This window comes from Agelaius tricolor, unplaced genomic scaffold (assembly GCF_023055355.1).
Source record: "Agelaius tricolor isolate 1412-34295 unplaced genomic scaffold, bAgeTri1.0.p SCAF_13, whole genome shotgun sequence".
Lineage (NCBI taxonomy): Eukaryota > Metazoa > Chordata > Aves > Passeriformes > Icteridae > Agelaius > Agelaius tricolor.
In genome coordinates, this window is record NW_027269273.1 from 21,416,006 (window position 1) to 21,436,325 (window position 20,320).

The 20,320-nt window shown below is 36.3% G+C and overlaps 1 protein-coding gene across 3 annotated transcripts in view; it reads right to left on the reverse strand.

The window, feature by feature from the left end:
- EXOC6 (exocyst complex component 6) overlaps positions 1 to 20,320 on the reverse strand; it is an 85,831-nt gene that overhangs the window by 49,056 nt on the left and 16,455 nt on the right. For 2 of the 3 annotated variants that reach the window (XM_071439132.1, XM_071439134.1), the window contains exons 2-12: positions 18,094 to 18,265; positions 16,758 to 16,805; positions 16,554 to 16,644; positions 15,602 to 15,647; positions 8,210 to 8,414; positions 6,948 to 7,103; positions 6,235 to 6,303; positions 2,798 to 2,881; positions 2,658 to 2,704; positions 2,152 to 2,272; positions 179 to 250 (exon numbers count right to left, since the gene is read on the reverse strand). In XM_071439132.1, the coding sequence (XP_071295233.1) occupies positions 179 to 250; positions 2,152 to 2,272; positions 2,658 to 2,704; positions 2,798 to 2,881; positions 6,235 to 6,303; positions 6,948 to 7,103; positions 8,210 to 8,414; positions 15,602 to 15,647; positions 16,554 to 16,644; positions 16,758 to 16,805; positions 18,094 to 18,265 (1,111 nt within the window). Of the gene's footprint in view, positions 1 to 178; positions 251 to 2,151; positions 2,273 to 2,657; positions 2,705 to 2,797; positions 2,882 to 6,234; positions 6,304 to 6,947; positions 7,104 to 8,209; positions 8,415 to 15,601; positions 15,648 to 16,553; positions 16,685 to 16,757; positions 16,806 to 18,093; positions 18,266 to 20,320 lie in introns of those variants that run through there. The other variant, XM_071439133.1, reaches the window with a different exon arrangement.

Genomic DNA, 20,320 nt, shown 5'->3' on the forward strand with positions numbered 1-20,320 from the left:
TAATAATGAAAATGAGGACCCAAGGCAAGAAATAAATTTTTTATTATTTTTTTTTATATTACTGTGCAATTTTGGGTTTGATTTGTATATATGTTTTATGAAAACACAAACACTGCACTCACCTAAAGTTAAAATCTGACTATAAGAATTTCAGGTAAATTAGTAATACAGTATGTACCTGCAAAGTATCAGCAAATACTACAATGAGATTCTTCAGTTCCAGAACAAGGTCAGGATCACTGCAATATGACTGAAAGTGAGAAATTCTGATTTTATTAAAAGGATTTAAAATAAGGGACATACATTTTCAAAGATTGGTATCACAGGTTAAATTCTCCAGCCTTAGTGAAAAACAATTTAGACTTGTTTGTCTTCACTTAGGCCAGCTACATAAAAGTATTTGTTAAATTTTTATATAACTATCAATGGTGTAAAAGTTCAGAAAAAGTCAACTAAAATATGTGACTCAGTAAGTACTAGCATGGTGTACTGAGACTGAAAATCAACAAATTACATTTATTTTAGTGGAACATAAGCACATTTGGTGGAATCAGTGTCAGAGAGATTCCACAGGACATTCTTTTGACTACCAAGCTTAGGTTTAACTGATGCTGCACCACCTCAGACAGTTTTTTCCAGCTGTATGGGTAAAATTTTAAACAATATTTTCTAAATAATTTCAAATTTAAATTGGATGAATTGGATGATAAAAGGTCAAGACATGAAGTTATTTACTAGGTGACTGAAACTGAAATTTGATTTTCAGAGAAGTAGAGTCATACAACTAAGGCTTTCACCTCAGCTTCACTATTTGAAATACTGGATAAAGTAAAAAAATTCTATTAAAATAATTTAAAGCTGCATGAGAATACAGTATTGGTTGAAGACAATATACACATGTTTCACCTTTCTTGAAGTTTTGCTCTTGACATACTTTATTAAAAGGAAGAGTATGGTTTATTTATCTAAACATTAGTCTTCAGCAGGATGATGTTAGAGAGATTCTGATTGAATTGGGTTTGATGGGAGTTGTGTATATAGAGAAGAAATAGTGACCAAGAACATGACAAGACTGAAGAGTTCTTTAGAGGCTACATTATTTTCAACCTTTAAATTATCATATTCTTATGTAGGTGTATAAATCCACATGGAGATAATTAACTAGCAAAGTATTTAGCTTTAAAAAATGCTGGATGAATATATCTCAATAATCCTCTCAAAAAAAGTAAAAAACTATGAGAACATCTCATGTACCACTAATGCTAATAAAGGTCCTATGATAACTATGGTTGCAATCTCAACTTTTTCCCCATTTTCCCCCAGGATATATGAAATATAAAATACTTCTTGAATTAAAAATCTATTTTAATAAAAATAAAAAACAACACTGCATAAAGAAAATGCTGGTAGCAACCTTTCAAAAGGGAAAGACAAAGTTCTTGTATTTTTTCTGACAGTAAAAGTTACACCAACAGTAAACATTGAAGCAATTTATTATCAGCCAGTCTGAGTGAACCATGTGTATTCCACTGGTTTTTCACAGAGGAATAAGAAAGAGCACCCAGCATCACTGCAGCTAAGGCAGGAATATAACTTTAGGAGACACACTTGAATGCACTGACATACCCAAGTAATAGAGAATTTCTCTAATACCTGTACTTCAACATAAACATAACACGACTAGAGCATTGAAGAGAGAGCTGCAAGGGTTTTGCTGCTGGAGTTTATTTTGGAAACACGGCATTTGGAATGATAATTAGGAACTATTTCCTGGTGGTGCTTTCAGTGCTGAACTATTCAATCTGATCTAATGAAGAGGTCAGTTGAGACTAATGAGGAAGGATTGCAATAATAACAGCAGATTAACTCTGCATATTCTAAACTGCTGGACTAAGAGAAGGTTTGGAAGACCCAGTGAGTTGTAAATCAGTGGAGGATTATGCAAATAGCCCATGGCTGTGGATCACAGCCTGATACTGTTGGGAAAAACAAAAGCTTGGCAGGCTCCCTACCAAATCTGAGCAATTTTTAATCACAAGAAAAAGAAAACATGAGCTGTAATTTTTCACTCTGTTGCTATCCCAGCTTTAAATACACAGAGCTCTGAAGTAAGAGGATTTAAACTGCAATACTATAAGGCTTCTCACTTACTGAATGTGTTCTAAGAACAGCAATGATCTTGGAAAGGGCCATGTTCCAGAGTTCATCAGTGTATGTCCTGGTTACCAATCCTTGGGTTACATGTAAAATGTGGTCTTCTACTACAAAGAAACTAGAGCAAAATAATACTTAAATTATTAACCTGTCTCTAACATTAGAGCAAATACTACCTTTCACACCCAAGCATAACCAAAACCCTCCCCACTGGAGCAGCGACATTTTGGTAGGTTTGGTGTTGTGCTTCATCCAGAATGAAGGAAAAATGTGAAAAGTTTGTTTCATGCCATCTGGAGCCCAGGCTGCTGGAGGGCCCTTGTAGGGCCTCCTGCTGGTAGGATCTGGATGCTCTTTCCTGCTCAGATCCTGAAATAACCACTCACATGATTTGTGCAGAAACTGAATCTTGCAGAAGAACGTTCTTGGACAACAGGAGAACACAGGTTGAATTAAGAATCAACACAGTAAAACTGAAATAAATTTTCATTTAGAAAACTTACCCTACAATTTGACTGAAGTATCTTCTATAGCCTTCTACTGTTTCATGCTTTCAATGAAAAAGAAAACAAGTTCAGGAACAAAAATGACACCAGGCATTAGCTTCAACTCAAATCATTGCAAAACTGAAAGTATTGATTACCATGCTTGACTGTGGTTGCAGAACTAATCTTGCTTGTTTCCTCCTTTGTTTTCTGTAGTAATTTTCAAATATCTCTCCATCACCCTAAAAAAAGACATAAGTAGTTCAAAAAAAGAATATTGACTCAGTGTGAAAAAGGCCCTTCTTAATTTAAAGGTAGTATTCTCTTAAACTAAGCACATATTTTGCATTTATTCCACATGTAAGCCTCCAGCTGACACCAGCAAAGTTTTGCAAGCATGAAATACTCAGAAATTACCTTCTTCTGTAGAGAAGCCCACAGGCTGTACTGTAAATAGAAGTTTTGCTCACACGCCTACATTTTGCCAAGCAACGCCATGCATTTTAAACAGTATGTCCATTTTTAAACTACAATGTTCAGAGTATATTAATATTCATAGACAAGGCATATTGCCTATTACTGTATAACTGAAACTCATTGTCTCCTAAAACATTTCTCTAGGTTATTCAGGAAAGTAACTGCATTATAAAGTTGTTACAAAAATGCTTCTCTGAATGTGTGACACATCTGAACACTTAGCTGCATCAGCTTTGCCTGAGGAAAGACACACAGGAGATTTATTGAATATTTGTTTATTCTCTTTGGATTTATAAAGAGTGTGGAATTAGATTTTTTTCCTATCACGATCCTCAAAAATACAATACCTTCTGTGCCTAAAGATTATATTATGAGGAATTCAAGTGAATCCTATTCATCTCATTAAGATGACTATTCAGTAGAAACCATCTGTCCATTTGAAATCAGTGCTACATTGACTCATCTATCTACCAAACCACATGCAACTTGTATGCAAGCAAAATAAAGCAGCTTAGCATTTTTAAGGTTTGTTTTGGCTTTATGAGCCTATTATTAGGCCACTGCTATTTAGAATTCCATTACTTGGTCTTCCAAAAAGTCTCCAAATTATTACAGACATTTTATCCTACTGATCCAGCATTACCTACCTAAGCTTTACAAGATATAAATTTAGTTAATAATGAATATTTAGTTAATAACGAATATTTAGCTATATTTAGAAATACTGCTAACCTAAGAAAGCCTAAAAGAGAGACTTTGCTTAAAAACAAAAAAAATCCACTTGAAACCAAGATGCAAATTTACTAACACTGTCTGCTACAGCAGAACTTTACACAGTATGCTCCAATTCATACAAACATAATGATCACAGATACAACCATTCACCTCCAGCCCAAACATCCAGTGCAGTTTTCAGATTGTTGACTTCTACCTCCAGCATCAAATCTCTAGCCAGTCCTGACAAAAGCTTCTTGAGTGAAAAGGACTAGCTGTTCTTCTCAAATCCACACCACAAGTGGAGATGTAAAATATCTCATGATTATTTATAGACCACACTATACTATGCAGTCAAAATTAACAATTCAGGCATAACAACTGTTTGAACCACATGTGCTGAAGCAATCACCAGAATACACCAACAACCCTGATGATTCACTCACTGAATCAGTAAAGCCTAGGCAAGATAAAATGTAAAAAAGCAATGCATTTGTTTTGCCTGGCATCCAAAGTTACTGTTTACAGTTTCCATCAACAGAAACAATAAATCAGTTCATGCTTTGTTATAAATTTTAGGAATATTGCTAATATATCAAATCCTATTTCACACCACTTGTTTTACATTGATACAGTGTTTTATGAAAAGGTAACATTACAAGCAAAAGAGGCAGGGGTATCTTCACCAGAATTTATATATACAGCATCTCACACAATACACGGGTTAAAAAAAAACTTTATGTATATTTCTCCTAAATTTCTAGTCCAAAAAAAGGTTACTGGCCCATAAACACGGTCTATGTTTGGTATGTACGTACTAGGTAGGAATCACAAACTGTGTAATATTCTGAGGCATATAAAAACTATGCTTTCTGTTTCAATATGAAGCAGCAGAGTAGAAAATTTCTGTACTGTGTGAAATTAGAATATTTTCTACAATTTTGTAGCAGAGACAGAATTCATCAAGAACATAACACTTGCTGCAGGATTCTAATTATAGAAATGAAAAGCCATCTGGTATCAACTCCTCTTCTTTGCCATCAACAAGTTCTCTAAACTCAACACAAGGTAAATGAGAAGGACTCCCAAAAGTTGCTAATGCACAACTCTAGATAATGCTATCACGGCTGATTAAGGAAATTATGCTGGCAGGAAATACAGAAATCTACATCAACAACCCTTTTTGATATCAGGGATCACTCCAAGTTGTTTTCTGTCTCCAGTAAATTTGAATCTGGAAAACTTTCAGTGTAAACCCAAAAAGTGTATCTTTGGATCAAGGGTGATTGGAACTTCAGGATCCTTGTCAAAGTGAAAAATAGAATTATGTATTACTTTTAAATGTCATCTGTCCATTTTACTTCCTGTTCCTTTATTATACTAAAGGAAGAAGTAGCAGCTGTTGTCAACTGGTATGCTTAGTTTTACACATTCTTTTTAATGTGCTATTTCACACTGCTCTCTGTTAAAGTAAACAGTCCACTCTTTCAATAGTTCTGGCAGCCTGTCCTTCTGTTCCTCCCAACTTTTCAGTGAGGTGAACAATTAATGATGGTTTTGTTTGCATTTTTTTCTTAATAATAATAATAAAAAAAAAGTTCCAGTGAAATTACATTTTAAACAGTATTTCAATATGCAAGCTTTCATGTACCACAGCTGCAAGTATTCCATAAAAAGAAGACAACCCAGCCTGAATGCTTGAAGGCAGGTGCAGCTGAGACCTGAGTAGAATAAGCAGTACTTACAAGTACATCACCTATGTGTCACTGGTACTTGAATTCTATAAGTAATCTGACCTCAAAAGTAAATGAGACACAGGAAAGATAAAAAACAACAAATAATTCAGTACCATGTTTCCAAAAAATGTTTTCTTCCTTGTAAGCTTGTGCACTGAATCTCTTCTACAGAAGCTAAAATAGGCAATTGTGTCTCTGCCATTGAATCCAATTTAATCTGCCTGGGCACACCCTGTCAGAATCTGCAGATTTTGCTTCCTATTTTTGCTACTACTCTAATTTCCACACGATTCAGACTGAATATTCCTATGTTTTGTAACATTCATCCACATATTTGGCTAACATGGAACACTTGTGGGAACTGTGAAAGTGTAGATAGCAGTATTAAGGCAAACATGCATATTTTACATATATACTTTGCATATTTTACAAATATACTTAAAACCACTTAGGTAATAAATGAATTCTGGAGTGTCCTTTATTATGCATACAAAAGAACACATGAGCTCATGCCCACACCCATCTCAGCTGGTTCACCCAGAACTACTAACACTAGAAGCAATACATTTGCCTCTTTGGGAACTATTTATTAAGAGTATGAAGAATGTGAAAATGAATATGTAACTTCAAAAATTTAATTCTCTTTTTAAGGTCACTTTAACACATACCAGAACAGAGTAGATGTGCAAACACCTATAGACTGGAGAAAAGTCTACAAGATCTTGGGCAGTTAAAACCTGAAGAAGGAAAGGAAAAACAAGAGTATATAAAACATATAAGCATATAATCTGCAAAATGGGATACATTACCAACAGAACTTGTCTACATAATAAAGACTCAAAAATGGCTGGCTTCTATTGGAAAACAATAAAACAGTTGCTCCAATCTCTCTTCCTTTTGCATTACAGTCATAAACTTTACTTGTGTTATAATACCACACTCCTTTCTCTGTGTTTCCAGAGCTTTAAAGGTCTAAATACTGTTTTATTCAATTTAGGAATATTGAGTACTTGACAGATGAAAGAGTACTTAGCTAAGCTGAGGGCATCAACACCAAAATGCAGGATTTAGCAACATCAGAATATTCCACATAATGGACCACATAATACTAACAGTGGGCAGGCAATATATGATGTAAGTTGCAACTGAATTCCAGAATAACTGGAAGTCCTGTTCAACTGAATGTCCTCAAACATAATGCTAAAGCTAGCATTAATACAAATAATATTTTAGCAGTAATTTTTCACCCTCAAATGCTGATCTGAACTGGTACACCTTGAAGGTCTTCTGTGTATTTTTCTAACTAACCATCTAAACAAAGTGTAAAGACAGTGAATTTTGTTCACTTTGAATAAGATGAACTGATTTAGTACAAAATTACCTCCTCATCATGCTCATCCTCATCTTCAAATGTTCGCTTCAATGTGACTTCATTCTTGGATTCCAAAATCCTGTTTCTACCTAAATGCATATTCCGACCATAGTTTACGTTATTCTGCTTCTGAAGAGCAGTACTAAAGGTTTTCTGCTGCTGTGCCTGTTTTAAGAGTAGACTCAAGTAAGAGGCATGCAAATCAAATTTCAACACTGATGAGTATATGCTAGGACATGAAAAACAGGTGTTGCAATTGAATACACATCAATATATAACTGTATAACAATATATACACATCAATGTATTACTACAAGGTGCAAGCACACCCTCAGCCTACACCAGTGATTTTGCCTTTAATCAGTTTGGGATGATAAATGAGTTCAAAAGTGAATCCTGCATAACTTTTCCCTAACCCCCAGAATGACATTTTAATGGCAGAAAAAAAGTTAAAAATCAATCTGTAATTTAGCTGATCATAAATTGCAGAGAATCAATATTTAAATGAAAAACAGGTATCTGAGTTCCCAGATACTTTTTTTGCTGTCTAAGTTAAGTCTAAGTGAGCAGTCAGCTACAGAAATCAAAGGCACCATATTGCCCTTACTATTGAAGGCAGCACAGCATAACCTTGCAATTAAATCTCATTTATAATAATCAATGCTGCATTTTACAAGAACCTTAGATGACAAAATGGCAACCCAACCTGAATTCTGTCAACAAGAAGTCAAATTAAAACCTTATTTGCTCTCTGAACAAATTTTAAAAGCATTAACTGCTTTAAAGCTTGCCTAGTAGTAGTGCTCTCAAGTGCAGACTATTTTGTGATGGAGCAAGGCCTCCAGCTGTCTCAGTGTCCTTCTGGCTCTTACCTCAGTCTTCTGTATGAGTAGCACTTCAGAGAGAACTAGGCTGTTATCTCAACACTTCTTTTGTCTAATTCATCCAGGCCAGCTGGCCACATAGGCTGCTCTTTGTTTTGGTGCAGTAGCTGCTGAGATACAGACTGTCCAGGAGTTGACTACTCAAAGTACTTCATAATTTCTTGAAACCTGAGATATACAGCATCTCTCCTTCCTTTCTCAGGGAGGAAATTACTTTGTGTCTAGGGCAGTGATAGAAACCACACAACGTGTTTGTATTTCACAGCTCTCCACCTTTACTCAGAGGTCTGTGGGATGACTGTAATCTTTGAGGGGTAACTTCAGACTAATGAAACTGAAATGTTCTGTAAACAACAGGACTGAAGTCATTCTCTTTGGTTGGTTTACCTGCTTCATGGCAGTTTCCCCAATTCTGTCAGAATGCTTTCGAATACTCTCTAAGAAGTCCTTGAGATCTGACATGGATATTTCTTTTATTTCTTCACGCAGTTTTGGAAGATTTTCCATCATTATCTGGCAAAAGCGGTATTGGCTAACTCTAGGAAGATACAGATTTTCCAGCTGCTCCATTGTTTTCAAAGCAGAATAGTATCTACAAAGAGATTAAAATAAAATTATGTAGCTTCTAATAAAAAGTTGGTAACATAAATTTTCAAATATATATCAATATCACACATAGAATCAATGTTAATTTACTCTATTATAATAAATAAATCTAATTAATTTACTCTATTCTCAGAAAAATTAACAATCAAAAGGTCATCCATATAATGCTTTCATTTGGAAAAAAAAACAGTGAAGAGTGACTCAGCCAAGTCAAACTAAGTAGACTCCTACAGTATTAACAGTTCTGATCAACAGTCAGCTATCCTGGACTATCAGTCTGCATCCTGCAGAATGGAGACACTGAAGCCATAAACATTACCTGCCCTTCTAGAATGAACTGATTAGGGGTTTTTTATCATTTGGAGTTTTTTCTGAAACACAAACTGCCAATCACCCAACACTGCACCAAACAATGAAAAAAATCTTGGAAAAGCATGCCTGCAGGTATCTGCTATCTTCAGGCATATGTGAACACAGGCACACATCTACACCCACCCTCTTTCCACCATCCTTAGTCAGAAAATACATGTATACACCTATCCTGACCAATGTTTTTTTCCAGCAGTGTATCATATTTTGCTGTAAACCACAAACCTATTAGCTCTTCTGACAAAATACAGTCTATCCCATCCAGAAGACAACTACACAGAATCAACAAAGTACCATTATCAACAAATCTGTGATCTCAACCACAGTTTAAAGAGAGGCATGGGAACCAGGCTAAACGTGAGTAGGACAGCAGCCAATTGCAGATGTGACAATAATTTCCCTTTATGTAGTATTCTTACCAGCTACCTTACTACTGGAGGGAGTTGGGAAAATGAATTTAGTTTGTCCAATTAGAACAGAATAAGGTAAACCAATGTCTTCTACCTTGGTCTTAAATGGGAAAAGCTGAGAAACACTCAGATCAGATGGAGATAACTTGCTGCTAGTTCCAACCGTTTCTTTTCACAAATATGGAGTAATATCCTTCACCCATTTTCAGCTTTTATTCCATAATTTTAATTCCTTTTCCTTCCTTAAAGTCCAACATCATCTGTTTTGAAAAACTACCAAATTATTTTGAGGGAAAAAGCTGAATAAGAGGAAAATCCCTTCAAATGAGAAAAACTAGACGTGTTCTTTATGGTTCTTTAGTTTCTAGATATTACTTTTTAAATATAGTCAGTAAACACTTTCAAAAAATGTAATTCAAGCTTCTGGTTTCCTTCAGTAGACAAGCAATAACAAATGACTAACACTAGAACCACGATTTCTTGTTCAACTCTGAAATTAAGACAGTGTTTTGAACCTTCTTAATCAAGACATTTCTAAGTTAACAACTCAGCATAGCTGGAGGATGGGAAAAATCTTCTCTTTTATTCCAGAACAGAGCTGCTTTCAGAAGACTGCAAATAAAGAGATTTCAAGTGTAAATTAGGAGCTTTTGTTTGTTATATGCTTGGTTCATATAAAATATACATAAGGTGATGGGAATGTTGCACATAAGAAAAGGTCTGGGGGGGTTATGTGTGTGGGTTTTGTTTTCCTAAATAGAAAATGGCCACGAGTGCCACATGGTGAGACTTCTGGGGAATAAAACCGTAATACCGTCAAAATCTTATAAAAGGTTTTTATTTAAATTATACAGATCAGCTTATCAGAACACTGTTAGTTCATCTGGAAGGGTTTTTGACTGCTGGCTCTAAGATCAGAATTAACATAATCCATTCTAAATCCATTCTAGAGTCCCTTACTAATTACATATATATGGAGCTCAGGACCTTGCCCTTTTAACATCTGTTCTGATAAAGCACTGAAGTCTTATTAATTTGAAGGTCATCTGCAGGTCAGGATTTAAACCAAAAAGTTTTGCATATCATTTCACAGAGTGATATATTTACATATTTAGATTTTAAAACTTTCCATAGATTTAACTCAATAATGAAGGTTTTGACAATATTATTAGTTCCCATCATGTATCATCAATCACATAAGGTGAAGATTGCCCATTTGACTACAAATTAATTAAAGAAGTATCTTCAAAGTTATTTTTCATATAAATACAGCATTCTTCTGTCTATTCTTCTGAGCTGATCTTGTGACAATATGCTCCTCAATGCAAAATTTGTAATTTTTTTCAAACTGAAGACACAAGTTTGAAACACCAATATGGGTCATATGATAAGACTGTGTAGAACTGATCCATTTCAACAACAGAACAAGAAAATTGTACAATGTATCTTACTAAAACTATAAAAATGGAACCTTTAATACCAGCAAGAACCAGGAAAGAAAAAAACAACTCACAACACAAAAGTAAAAAGAAACAACCACCGCCCCTCAACCCCCCAAAAATTATTATTAGTGTTTTGCATCATCTTATTCTTTGCAAAATGCCCCAGGCACAGAAGAGTCAGGTCTGTATAGAATATAAAACGTCAACACACAAAACCCCCAAAATTAAAAGAAAATTACCATTATTTTAGTATATATTAAGTATTCCTTTATGCTCTAAATTATAAAGAGAACTTTTAAGATTTTTATCACCAGAGTGTTGTTTGGAGGGAGTAAACAGAAATACCATAACTTACTAAAAAAGCCCCATCAAGTTAAACTACAGCAATAAAGAAATTACACAAATCAAGAGCAAGATGAACTCAAAGACTGAATTTTACTCAGAGTACTTTATTTGCACACAAGCTTATTAAGTAAAAAACCATGTAGTTGTATCTCAAAATTTCCTGCTGAAAAAACACAAGAGATAAAATCCTCATTTTATTTTAATTAAGGAAACAAACCTAGTTTACAAAGAAAAAATAGTAGTATTCTCCAATTTTAGGACTTCCCTTAGAGGAAACACTGTATATTCTTGCTTACTACATTTCCACTGAGTAAATACCTAAAACTTTGCTATCAAACACATTTAAGGAAGTTCCTTGGGATTTTTCGATAATGCTACAGAAAAATCACATTCAGAGAGATCCTGAAGGTGACATGTTGAAATTGCAATTGAAATCCTTTTACCAGAAGTATTTATTTTGTTTTTAAATCTAGTTGCCCTACCAACTTTAAACCTAAGTTTTAAACTTTCCCAGCATACAAATTTTGTCAGTTGCCCAAATGATCGTGAACTGAGACAGAGGCACTACTAACTCTGAAACTTCTGTAAAGTAAATCAAAGGCTCAGTATTTCTGAAAATCAGATTAAAGAGCTCCTGTGTGGAAAAAACCAAGATATGTGGAATATCTTTTTTGTCAATAATGATGTGGTGGGAAATTTGTTAGAAAGCTAAATTATCAAACTAATAATGCTTGAGAATGGTGACAAAGAAAGCAGCTGACATTTCAGTATCAAATAACCCCATTGTATTAATTCTGATGGGATTTTTTGCCAGATCCATGGTACCACTGGGAAGTGTTGATTTGCTGCTGGTAAAATCCAGCGCTTCATTCTGACACTTCCAAAACAATGCAGAAAAATAAAATCAAATTACCATGATTTTATCTGTTCAGATATCTTCCATACTGATATGGATAGAACCAAAGTATACAAATTATGAATTTTTCATATTTGCATCCTTTAAGTATTAAGGTTTGTTTGGATACTTGGAAGGTTTATGCAAAGAAAGGATGCATGACTGTCTCAGTGAGTTTTAGTAACCTAAATAACTAATCAACTCTGCCTTTCTAGTTAGGAAAAAAGCTTGTAACAAGGTCAAAAAACAAATCCAAGTCTTTCAGGGCAAAAAGCTCATTCTGAAACACTATACTTGTTCTTCAGTCCATCTCACAGAAGATTTGAGAAGATACAGCAACAACCTTAGCAGTTTGACTTATTGATATACTTCCATTGTATGATGGGTTTGGGTTTTTTGTAATATTTACTGGGGAAAAAGACTTGCAAAAACACCAGTTCTAACTATTCCAAATTAGACCACAACCACTTGAAGAAGCTGGGACCTGCCTCCCAAGAAACCTATCAAAATCCAAACACTTAGACCATGGTAACAGAGCTGTATGAAATGTGTGATGACCTTATCTCTGACTTAAAATTCAAGCTCGAATTGTGTAAGTGCATAGCCCCCACTAGGCGGTTGGGAGAGCAGCAAAGAAACCACACTTCTCCTTTGTGCTTCCTCAGCTAAGACTTTAAACCCTCTGCAGCTCTTTCCAGCCAACTGTGTCTGTTTAGAGCAGATTCTGCAGTTACTTCTTCTCACTACTACAGTTCTTGTCAACTTGTGTTATCCATGGCTCAGGAGACAGATAAATAGGATACAGAGCCTTTCACCTCTAGGTCATCAGTTCAAACGTTACCCATGTTGGTAAAGGACCAAAAGTTGCTATCAATAGATGGTTTTTTGGACCTCTCTGTAAACCTCTATTTCACCTGCACAAACCAGCACGTATTCCAGTTCCAAAATCCTGCATTATCTCAAAGGAGGTCTGCCACAGAAAAAGGAAATGAAATTCCAATCTTTTTTCTGTAACAACTATCCCATAAACATATAAAATACCCATACTTTTGTTTTCCCTTCCTTTAAACATTAGAATTGAGAGTTTTATTCATGGTGCAAGACTGTAAGACAATGGAATAATGAAATGTTCTAAAAGGCCACAAGCAGAGAAAGTCAAGATGTCTTTTTATAAAAAAAGAGCAGTGAAAGCTTTGCTGCATTAACAAATCTCAATGAAGATTTATGAGAAATTATCCTTGCCTAAAATAAACAGTCCTTATTGCCTTGTTATGTCTTGGGTTGTGACTGCTGCCCTGACTCTTCCATGCAAATGCTTCACAGCAAAACTAAGGAAGATCAATTTTGAATTCCTTTTTATGTGCACACATCAGCTGTCAGATCTTTGCACTGACACTATGATGTTCTTGCAGTTGCTCAATCTTTTAGTAGTGATAAAAGCCAGAATAGATGCACTCTGCTGAGCCACATGGAAATTACCAGTTGAATTACCTGCAAGTTCCATGGAATAGCCACCTGTAGGCTGTATTATAGGGAATTGGAAAGTCACAGGCAAAATAATAACTGTAGCATAGCTAATGAAAGAGTTATCTGAGCTGCAGCAGTAGCCTGCAGCAGAGTCTAAGCCTTCTTCACTCCATGTGATTTCAAGGCATGGTACATCAAAGCTATGGCATCTCCCCTCTCCTTTAGATCTCTTTATGGTATGACAATAACATGTCCAAACCCCTCAATTCAGGAGTCCTTTGACTTTTAAGACTTCCTGTCTGGCAACAACTTCCAGGGGAAAATTGTCAGATAGAAGTCTTTAGGATTTGAAGAGTACTGATGGCTTCTCGGAAAGCACATCAACCATCAGTGGACTCTACAAAAGCACTAGCAAATACAGAGTCAAAATGCTAAAAACCATCAGCAATTTTATCTCACCTAAATGATCTTTACATGATGACATTAGGAACTACAACTTTCCCTGCAGCTCTAAAACCAGGAATGCTGCTTGCCTTGCCTGACAGAGCAAGGGTAGGCAGAATGCAGGCACTGAACCCAGTGTTTCCAGTATTTTCAGGACACTACATGTAGCATTGTCCACAGAAGACCTTGCAGAGGGACGTGGTGTGGTTCAGACAGCACACTCTTCAGTCTGATCTCTGACTGGAGTAGCAAGGGGACTGTTTATATCTTTCTGCAGAGCTGCTCCAGGAACACTGCAACAACATGCTGCTACTACTACTGCTATGTGCCAGCTACTCGAAGCAGATGCTGAAGCAGTGTCCTGTTCAGAGGTAACACTGTACAGCAGTCAAGCTGATGAGATCTACCATACTGGTTCACATATAGCAAGTTTTAATTTTAATAAGAGACACCATAGTGCCATAGCTGTAAGGTCATTCTTAAAGCTTTTGTATTTCTGCAGGAGACCTCCTGGAGAGCAAACATGCACAGGTATCATATAACACATATATTACTGCCAAAGATGCATCAGATCTGCTGCAATGTCCATAGATCTGATGGGTACAGTTCATCTGAAGCATTTTGGACATGTCTGCACACAGGCTTTAGAGCTGATTGCTCACACAGTGGCTGCCTGTTGAAGGTTTTCTGATGTCCAACAGTATGGTAGGAGGTGTTGGTTACCCAGAAACCGAAATCCAGACAAACAGTCCAAAAGTAAATCTGTATTACATAGCAGCCCTGCAGACAACTGACCGTGCACAGCTAGTTCCAAATGGAACAGCCCTGTCCAGACAGACTTGTCAGCAGGAGTTCCCTGCAGTGGTGCCAAGTGCACAAAGAGGCACCAGCAGCAACCAGGAGCCCAGAACGGCACAGAGCACTGGTGTGACTGAGGCGCTGTGAAAAGCAGGCAGGGATCACAGTGGCAGTGATGATGTGGAAATCATGAAGACAAAAACAGCAGCAGTTGTATTGCTGGGCTGGTGTGTGAGGTGCAGGCAGCAGCCCCAGTGGGACAGGATGCAGATAAAGCAGGGGGCAGGGGCAGCCAAGCTGCCATGGAAGGAGGGAGAACTGGGGATGCTGGGACTAGAGCAGCAGTGAGTGGCTCCCTGAGAAAATGAGAAGTAGAGACACAATAGGAAGGAGCAGCTGGTCATGCACCAGTTATAAACTATTATCCTAGAAATTAATTTATAATTATAGTTTTAATTATTTTTAACGAGTCAATTTGTCGAAGAGGGAAAACCCCCAAACAGCACATTATCTTCACTTCAGTCCCATAGTCCCATTTAGACAAAAAGCATTGAGAAACCAGATAGGTCTAAAGAAAGGTATAAGGAGTAAAATGTCCTTTCTTCTGGTATTATGCATTTAATTAAAATATATCATGATATATGAATCAGATATTAATGTACTCTAAAAGACCTTCAGTCTCTAAGGGTCTTATTTTTCTTGCTTCTTAAAGTGCTTTAAGTAACAAAAACCAGTACATTTAATTTAATATTTTATAATCATAATTTCACTACATGTCATACCCATTTAAGTAAGCATTATTTCTCATGGCAATCAGTAAGGTCCTAGAAGTTCTTTAATACATTTTCAAATGTTCATAAAACACAGACCAGTGTTAGGAAACAAAGACTATACATATACCAAGCTACAGACTAAGAACACTTACTTGTCTACATAAGTGTTTGCTATTCTGTCAATTTACATACAGATGTTGCCTTTTTCTCATAGAAATAAGTTTACTCACCTTTTTACACTCATCTGTTCTTTTAGTTTGCTGTACATTTCCAGCACTGCATAAAAGCAAACAGATTAACTTGTGAGTCTTATTGTGGTTTTAGTTAAAAAAAGAGGAAAATATGTACTGTAAAGGGCAAAATTAGAAATAGAAAAGGATGTGCTATACTTACCTTATTTAATTCCTACTGTAGCATAAATGTGATAAACCTAGCAAAAAATATTCTAGAATGCAGCTGAGAGTATGAAAACAATAACTGAACCCTTAACAGCTTTTAAATTAAAAAGAATTAAGGTAACAAAAACCATTCAACACTATACATATCAAGCATATTCATTCACTTACTACATGCAGCAACCTGATCTGCATTACCAGGCCATGGCCTGTCTCCATAAAAAGGCAACAGTACCACCTACTGTACTCAGAACACGTCAACAAGAAGACTTCACAAAGAAAGATTTTCAAATCCACTTTACACCAATATGACAAACAAGATAAAACCCTCATGGAGCTGTGTGCAATCCTACAATATTACCTCCCTGAAACAACATTTAGAGCCTTTTTGCTTATTTCAAAACACCTGTAGTGACACAGAGCTAAAAGTACAATGTTGAAAGAACATCGTTAGTATTTTCCCCACTATTCAAACACTAAAACCCACCCTCTCAAGCAACAAATTAATTGTTTACCATATTAAAAATATTAGCTCATTCAAAGCTGTATGTGGCTACATGGTTTGCACCATTTAAATGTCTCACTGCTTCTGACATTGTTGCAATTGCTCTGTGTCAAATATCGCAAAAGATATGGAACCTTCATGTTGACATCTTTAAAAAACCTATTAATTTTTTCATTAACCTGGATGTTACAGGACCAGAACTTAGAAAAAATAGAAGACTTTTCCTTTTGGCTATTGAGACTTTATATAATTTGCCATCATATTTCACTGTAGGTCACTCACCTGGAAGACACAACTGTAGCTTTTCCACAACTGTTGTAATATTCCGCTGTTGAACTCTACATCGGATGATTTCCTCTGTTTGGGCTATCACCTTAAAGGTTTTTTATTTAAAAAAGGGAAATAAAATCACACTTAAATTATGCAAATAAACCTATTTTGCTACAAATATTCATAATGTCCATATAGGAAGCATCATTTTCTCACCTCTTTCCCAGCATCCTGAAGCCTTCGGTTGGTATCAGTAACTTGGACCTTAAAAATAATTTCACCTTTGTTAGACAAATATGCATATATTGCCCTGATGTGACTGCTCACCCTTGTAATCAGATCATGCTTCCTGAGAAACTTAGAACAAAGAAATGCAAATTCAAATTAACTCTACAGCTTGAACTTGAACTTTTGATCGCAAAGGGCTTTTGTTAAATTCAATTACTTATGACAGTTCTTTCTAACAGATTCTGTGGCAAACTTCTCAAATTTACTTGGGATTTTTGAACTTTCCTTGTTTCTGTAGGTCTGTCAAACAATTCAAATCATTGACCCAATTGACCACTGGTCCCTTTTTGATAACCTCAATGAGCTCTATGGGCCATTCATTGTCTGTAAGAAATGGTGATTGCATTTTATGGTAATTAAACATTCATACTTTGCTGAATGCAAACACTGGGTGGTTGATTAACATCAAACGTGGAAATCTCCAAACCACAGCAACATTTTAATGCTGCAGGTGCAGGCAAAGCTCAACCTCAGATTTTCCCACATAGTAAGTGACTCATTAGGTCATCATAATAAGGAAGCACATTCTAGTTTATTAAAAATCTCATTAATTTCTGAACAAAGATGCTCAATGACCTCATTGATGCTGTATTTGGTCTCTTGTTATCTGAATATCCTTTATATAATGGTCTTCTAATCATAACCTCTGATGAACTATGCTCATTCTGTCTGGTGTGCATATTTTGCTCTCAAAAGTGTAAGGAGAGCTAAAAGGGACGGATCTCATAATTCACTATTCTGCATTCTGATCTGTGAGGAAATCTTGGTTCTCATATCTCATGGAAACTACTAACATCACCTACTCTGCTGCTCATTATAAAGTAAAGAACAGGGGTTTTTTCCATGCATAATTGTGGCATTTTTAGTTTTCTAATAAGGACTTTCGATTCTTCTAAGGTCTGACATATAAAAACATGATTAAGAAAAGACTTTTTTAAGAAATACTGTGTTTATCATTTGCTGTCCTTCACCTTCTGAGAAAGCCTTTATAAAAAGGCAAAATAATTTGGTAGCATTTTCTGAAAACATAGATTAAAAAAATCAAAATGAGATCTAATAAAATATTCAGCTTTGTAAATACAAATTACTGTATCAGGCAACATGGCTCTAATCACAAATCCTGATCAACTCACTAGTAAAAATGTGCTGCAAACATCAGAGTGCATGTGATAAACACCAAATTAATCTTCAGTAGAAGAGTCCAGTTCCTTCTTTTAGATTCAAAGACAATGATATATGAAACTCTGAAAAACTTGTTCCTTACCTTTAGCTTTTCTGCATCAGCCCTAACTTTAAGAAGTTCTGTAATAGCATCCACAAAGCCCTGATGGTGAAAATTGCACATCTTTTCTATCTCCCTGTCATGGTTACGTATGCAGGCATCAAGCTTTTCCATAAACTTCTGATGCGCATTTGGTTGGTCATCATATACAGACCTATTAAATACAAATAAGAAAATAAAAGTTTACTTTTTTCACCAGTTGAAAACAGCATGTATGCAACCATCTTTATTGAAACCTATCTCTCTTAACAAGAAAATAAAAGCAAGCAAACTTGATGTTAGTGGCATCCTTTGGTGGATCCACTCCATCAAAATCAGCATTAAAGAAAAGATGGCACAAAACTGAGAACTGATGGCACAAAACCCAGCCCTTATGGCATTAATCCATGTGCTTAACCAGTTACATCATGGTTGACCTGAGCCTCACTGGTCTGTTATTTATGCCCTAATGCTCAAATATGGGTACAAAAGAATCAGTTTCTCCAACCACCTCAAATAGCATGGATCGCTTTTCCATCAAATTCCACTCTTTGCTAAATATAAAGAAGTGCAAACATACAAATTTGCTTTCCTGTTATTCCTAACAGCAGAGTTATCCAACTCAATCAGGCTTGGGTGCCTGCAGCCAGAGTGACCGGAGCACTGCGCGGGACCCGGGCAAAGGCAACCCCCGAGGCTCCATCCCTCCCCAACAGCTCCCAAGGCAAAACCATGACGTGCACACACCTAAGGCTGCCTCCTCCACAGAACCTAACTGCTGGAAGGGCTAGAATCAGGTCTTCTGGCTTACTTTACTAATTCTCAAATAATTCACTTGGAACTCCAGCAGGAAACATGACTTGGGAGAAATTACTGGTGCAGTTTGTTAAGCAGCATCAGAAACAGAAATCTGCATGGAAAAATGCTCGAGCATGAGAAGGGGCAAAGGAGGCAGAGGGAAATTTAAGGCTTTAGATTTTGGCAGAGTAACCAAGAGAAGAGGCTTTATATAGAACTGTACCAAAATCAAAGGTATGGAGTCTCCCAACAAAGGCTAGGTATAGACAGTTCCAAAAATTGATTAATAATTTGACACAGCAACAACAGCAAAGACTGGTAGTTTTGAAGTAGCTTTTCACATAGAATGAGAGCAGAAATATGATCAGGATTTAATCATACAAATACAAACACATTTGTACTGCAAACTACAAGTGTTAAAAAAAAGTTATTAAAAATCTTTAAATTGCTTTTTTAGCCTCTAATTTCCTTTCAAAATTATAAAGTCTTCTCCAGATATTTACAAGGAGAAGTTGATGAAGAAAAAAATAAAAATTCAAAAATATTCACATGAGGAAAAGAAAAGGCTGAAATTCCAAGTGTTTCAATGTTACTTGCAGAAGTACAGTCTTAAGTTCAAGACCCAGGCAACCATGAATCAAAGCCTCTAAAACCCTTAAGTAGTAAGAAACTACTTCCCTCCTAGTCTTCTTGGAGAAGTGTGGTTGCCCATATTCTTCAAGATTCTCTTTTCTAACCAGACATCTGGACTTTGCTGAGATCTGAGCTCATCATCAGCACAACAAACCTATAGCTGAATGTCTGACAGGAACACAACCTTTCAAAGTAGAAAAGGTGCAGAAGAGATTGAAAAGACTCCTGTTATAAGATTCATTATACTTTCTGAGTTCCTTTTGACTTTGTACAATATATTCAGAGAAGCAACTGAAGTGACAGAAGAAAGGCAATATGCTGTCCTACATGTCGAAGGAAGAAAGTCAATTCCTTATACTCTGCTTGTTATAGATGCTTATTCAGGGGAAAAATCTACCAAATATAATTTTCCAAGAATACCCCCTTATGATGGGAAAATAAGGCTATGGTACTGAAAGCAGGCTCTTTCTTCCAAAGTGCACCAGAGGAAAAATAAGATTGTTCACCCATCAAGTTTATCCTTCACTGTTTCTACCACCACAGTTTGAAATGACAGCTGGAAGGAGCAAATGTGTGCCCAGAAGTGTCTCCTCCTGAGGCTCCTGCCAGACTGCCTGAAAGGGCTCCCTCAAGGCTGCCCAGGATGAGCTTTAAAGGGCTCTGGTGGATGGTCAAAAGTGACCTGCATCAGCAGGGGGAAATACCCACATGCAGAACTCAGTGCTGGCTGGAGGGAGAAGCAGCATCCTGGCCTGGGAGGAAAGAAAGGTACAAGACACAGTGGGCACTGAGTGAGGCT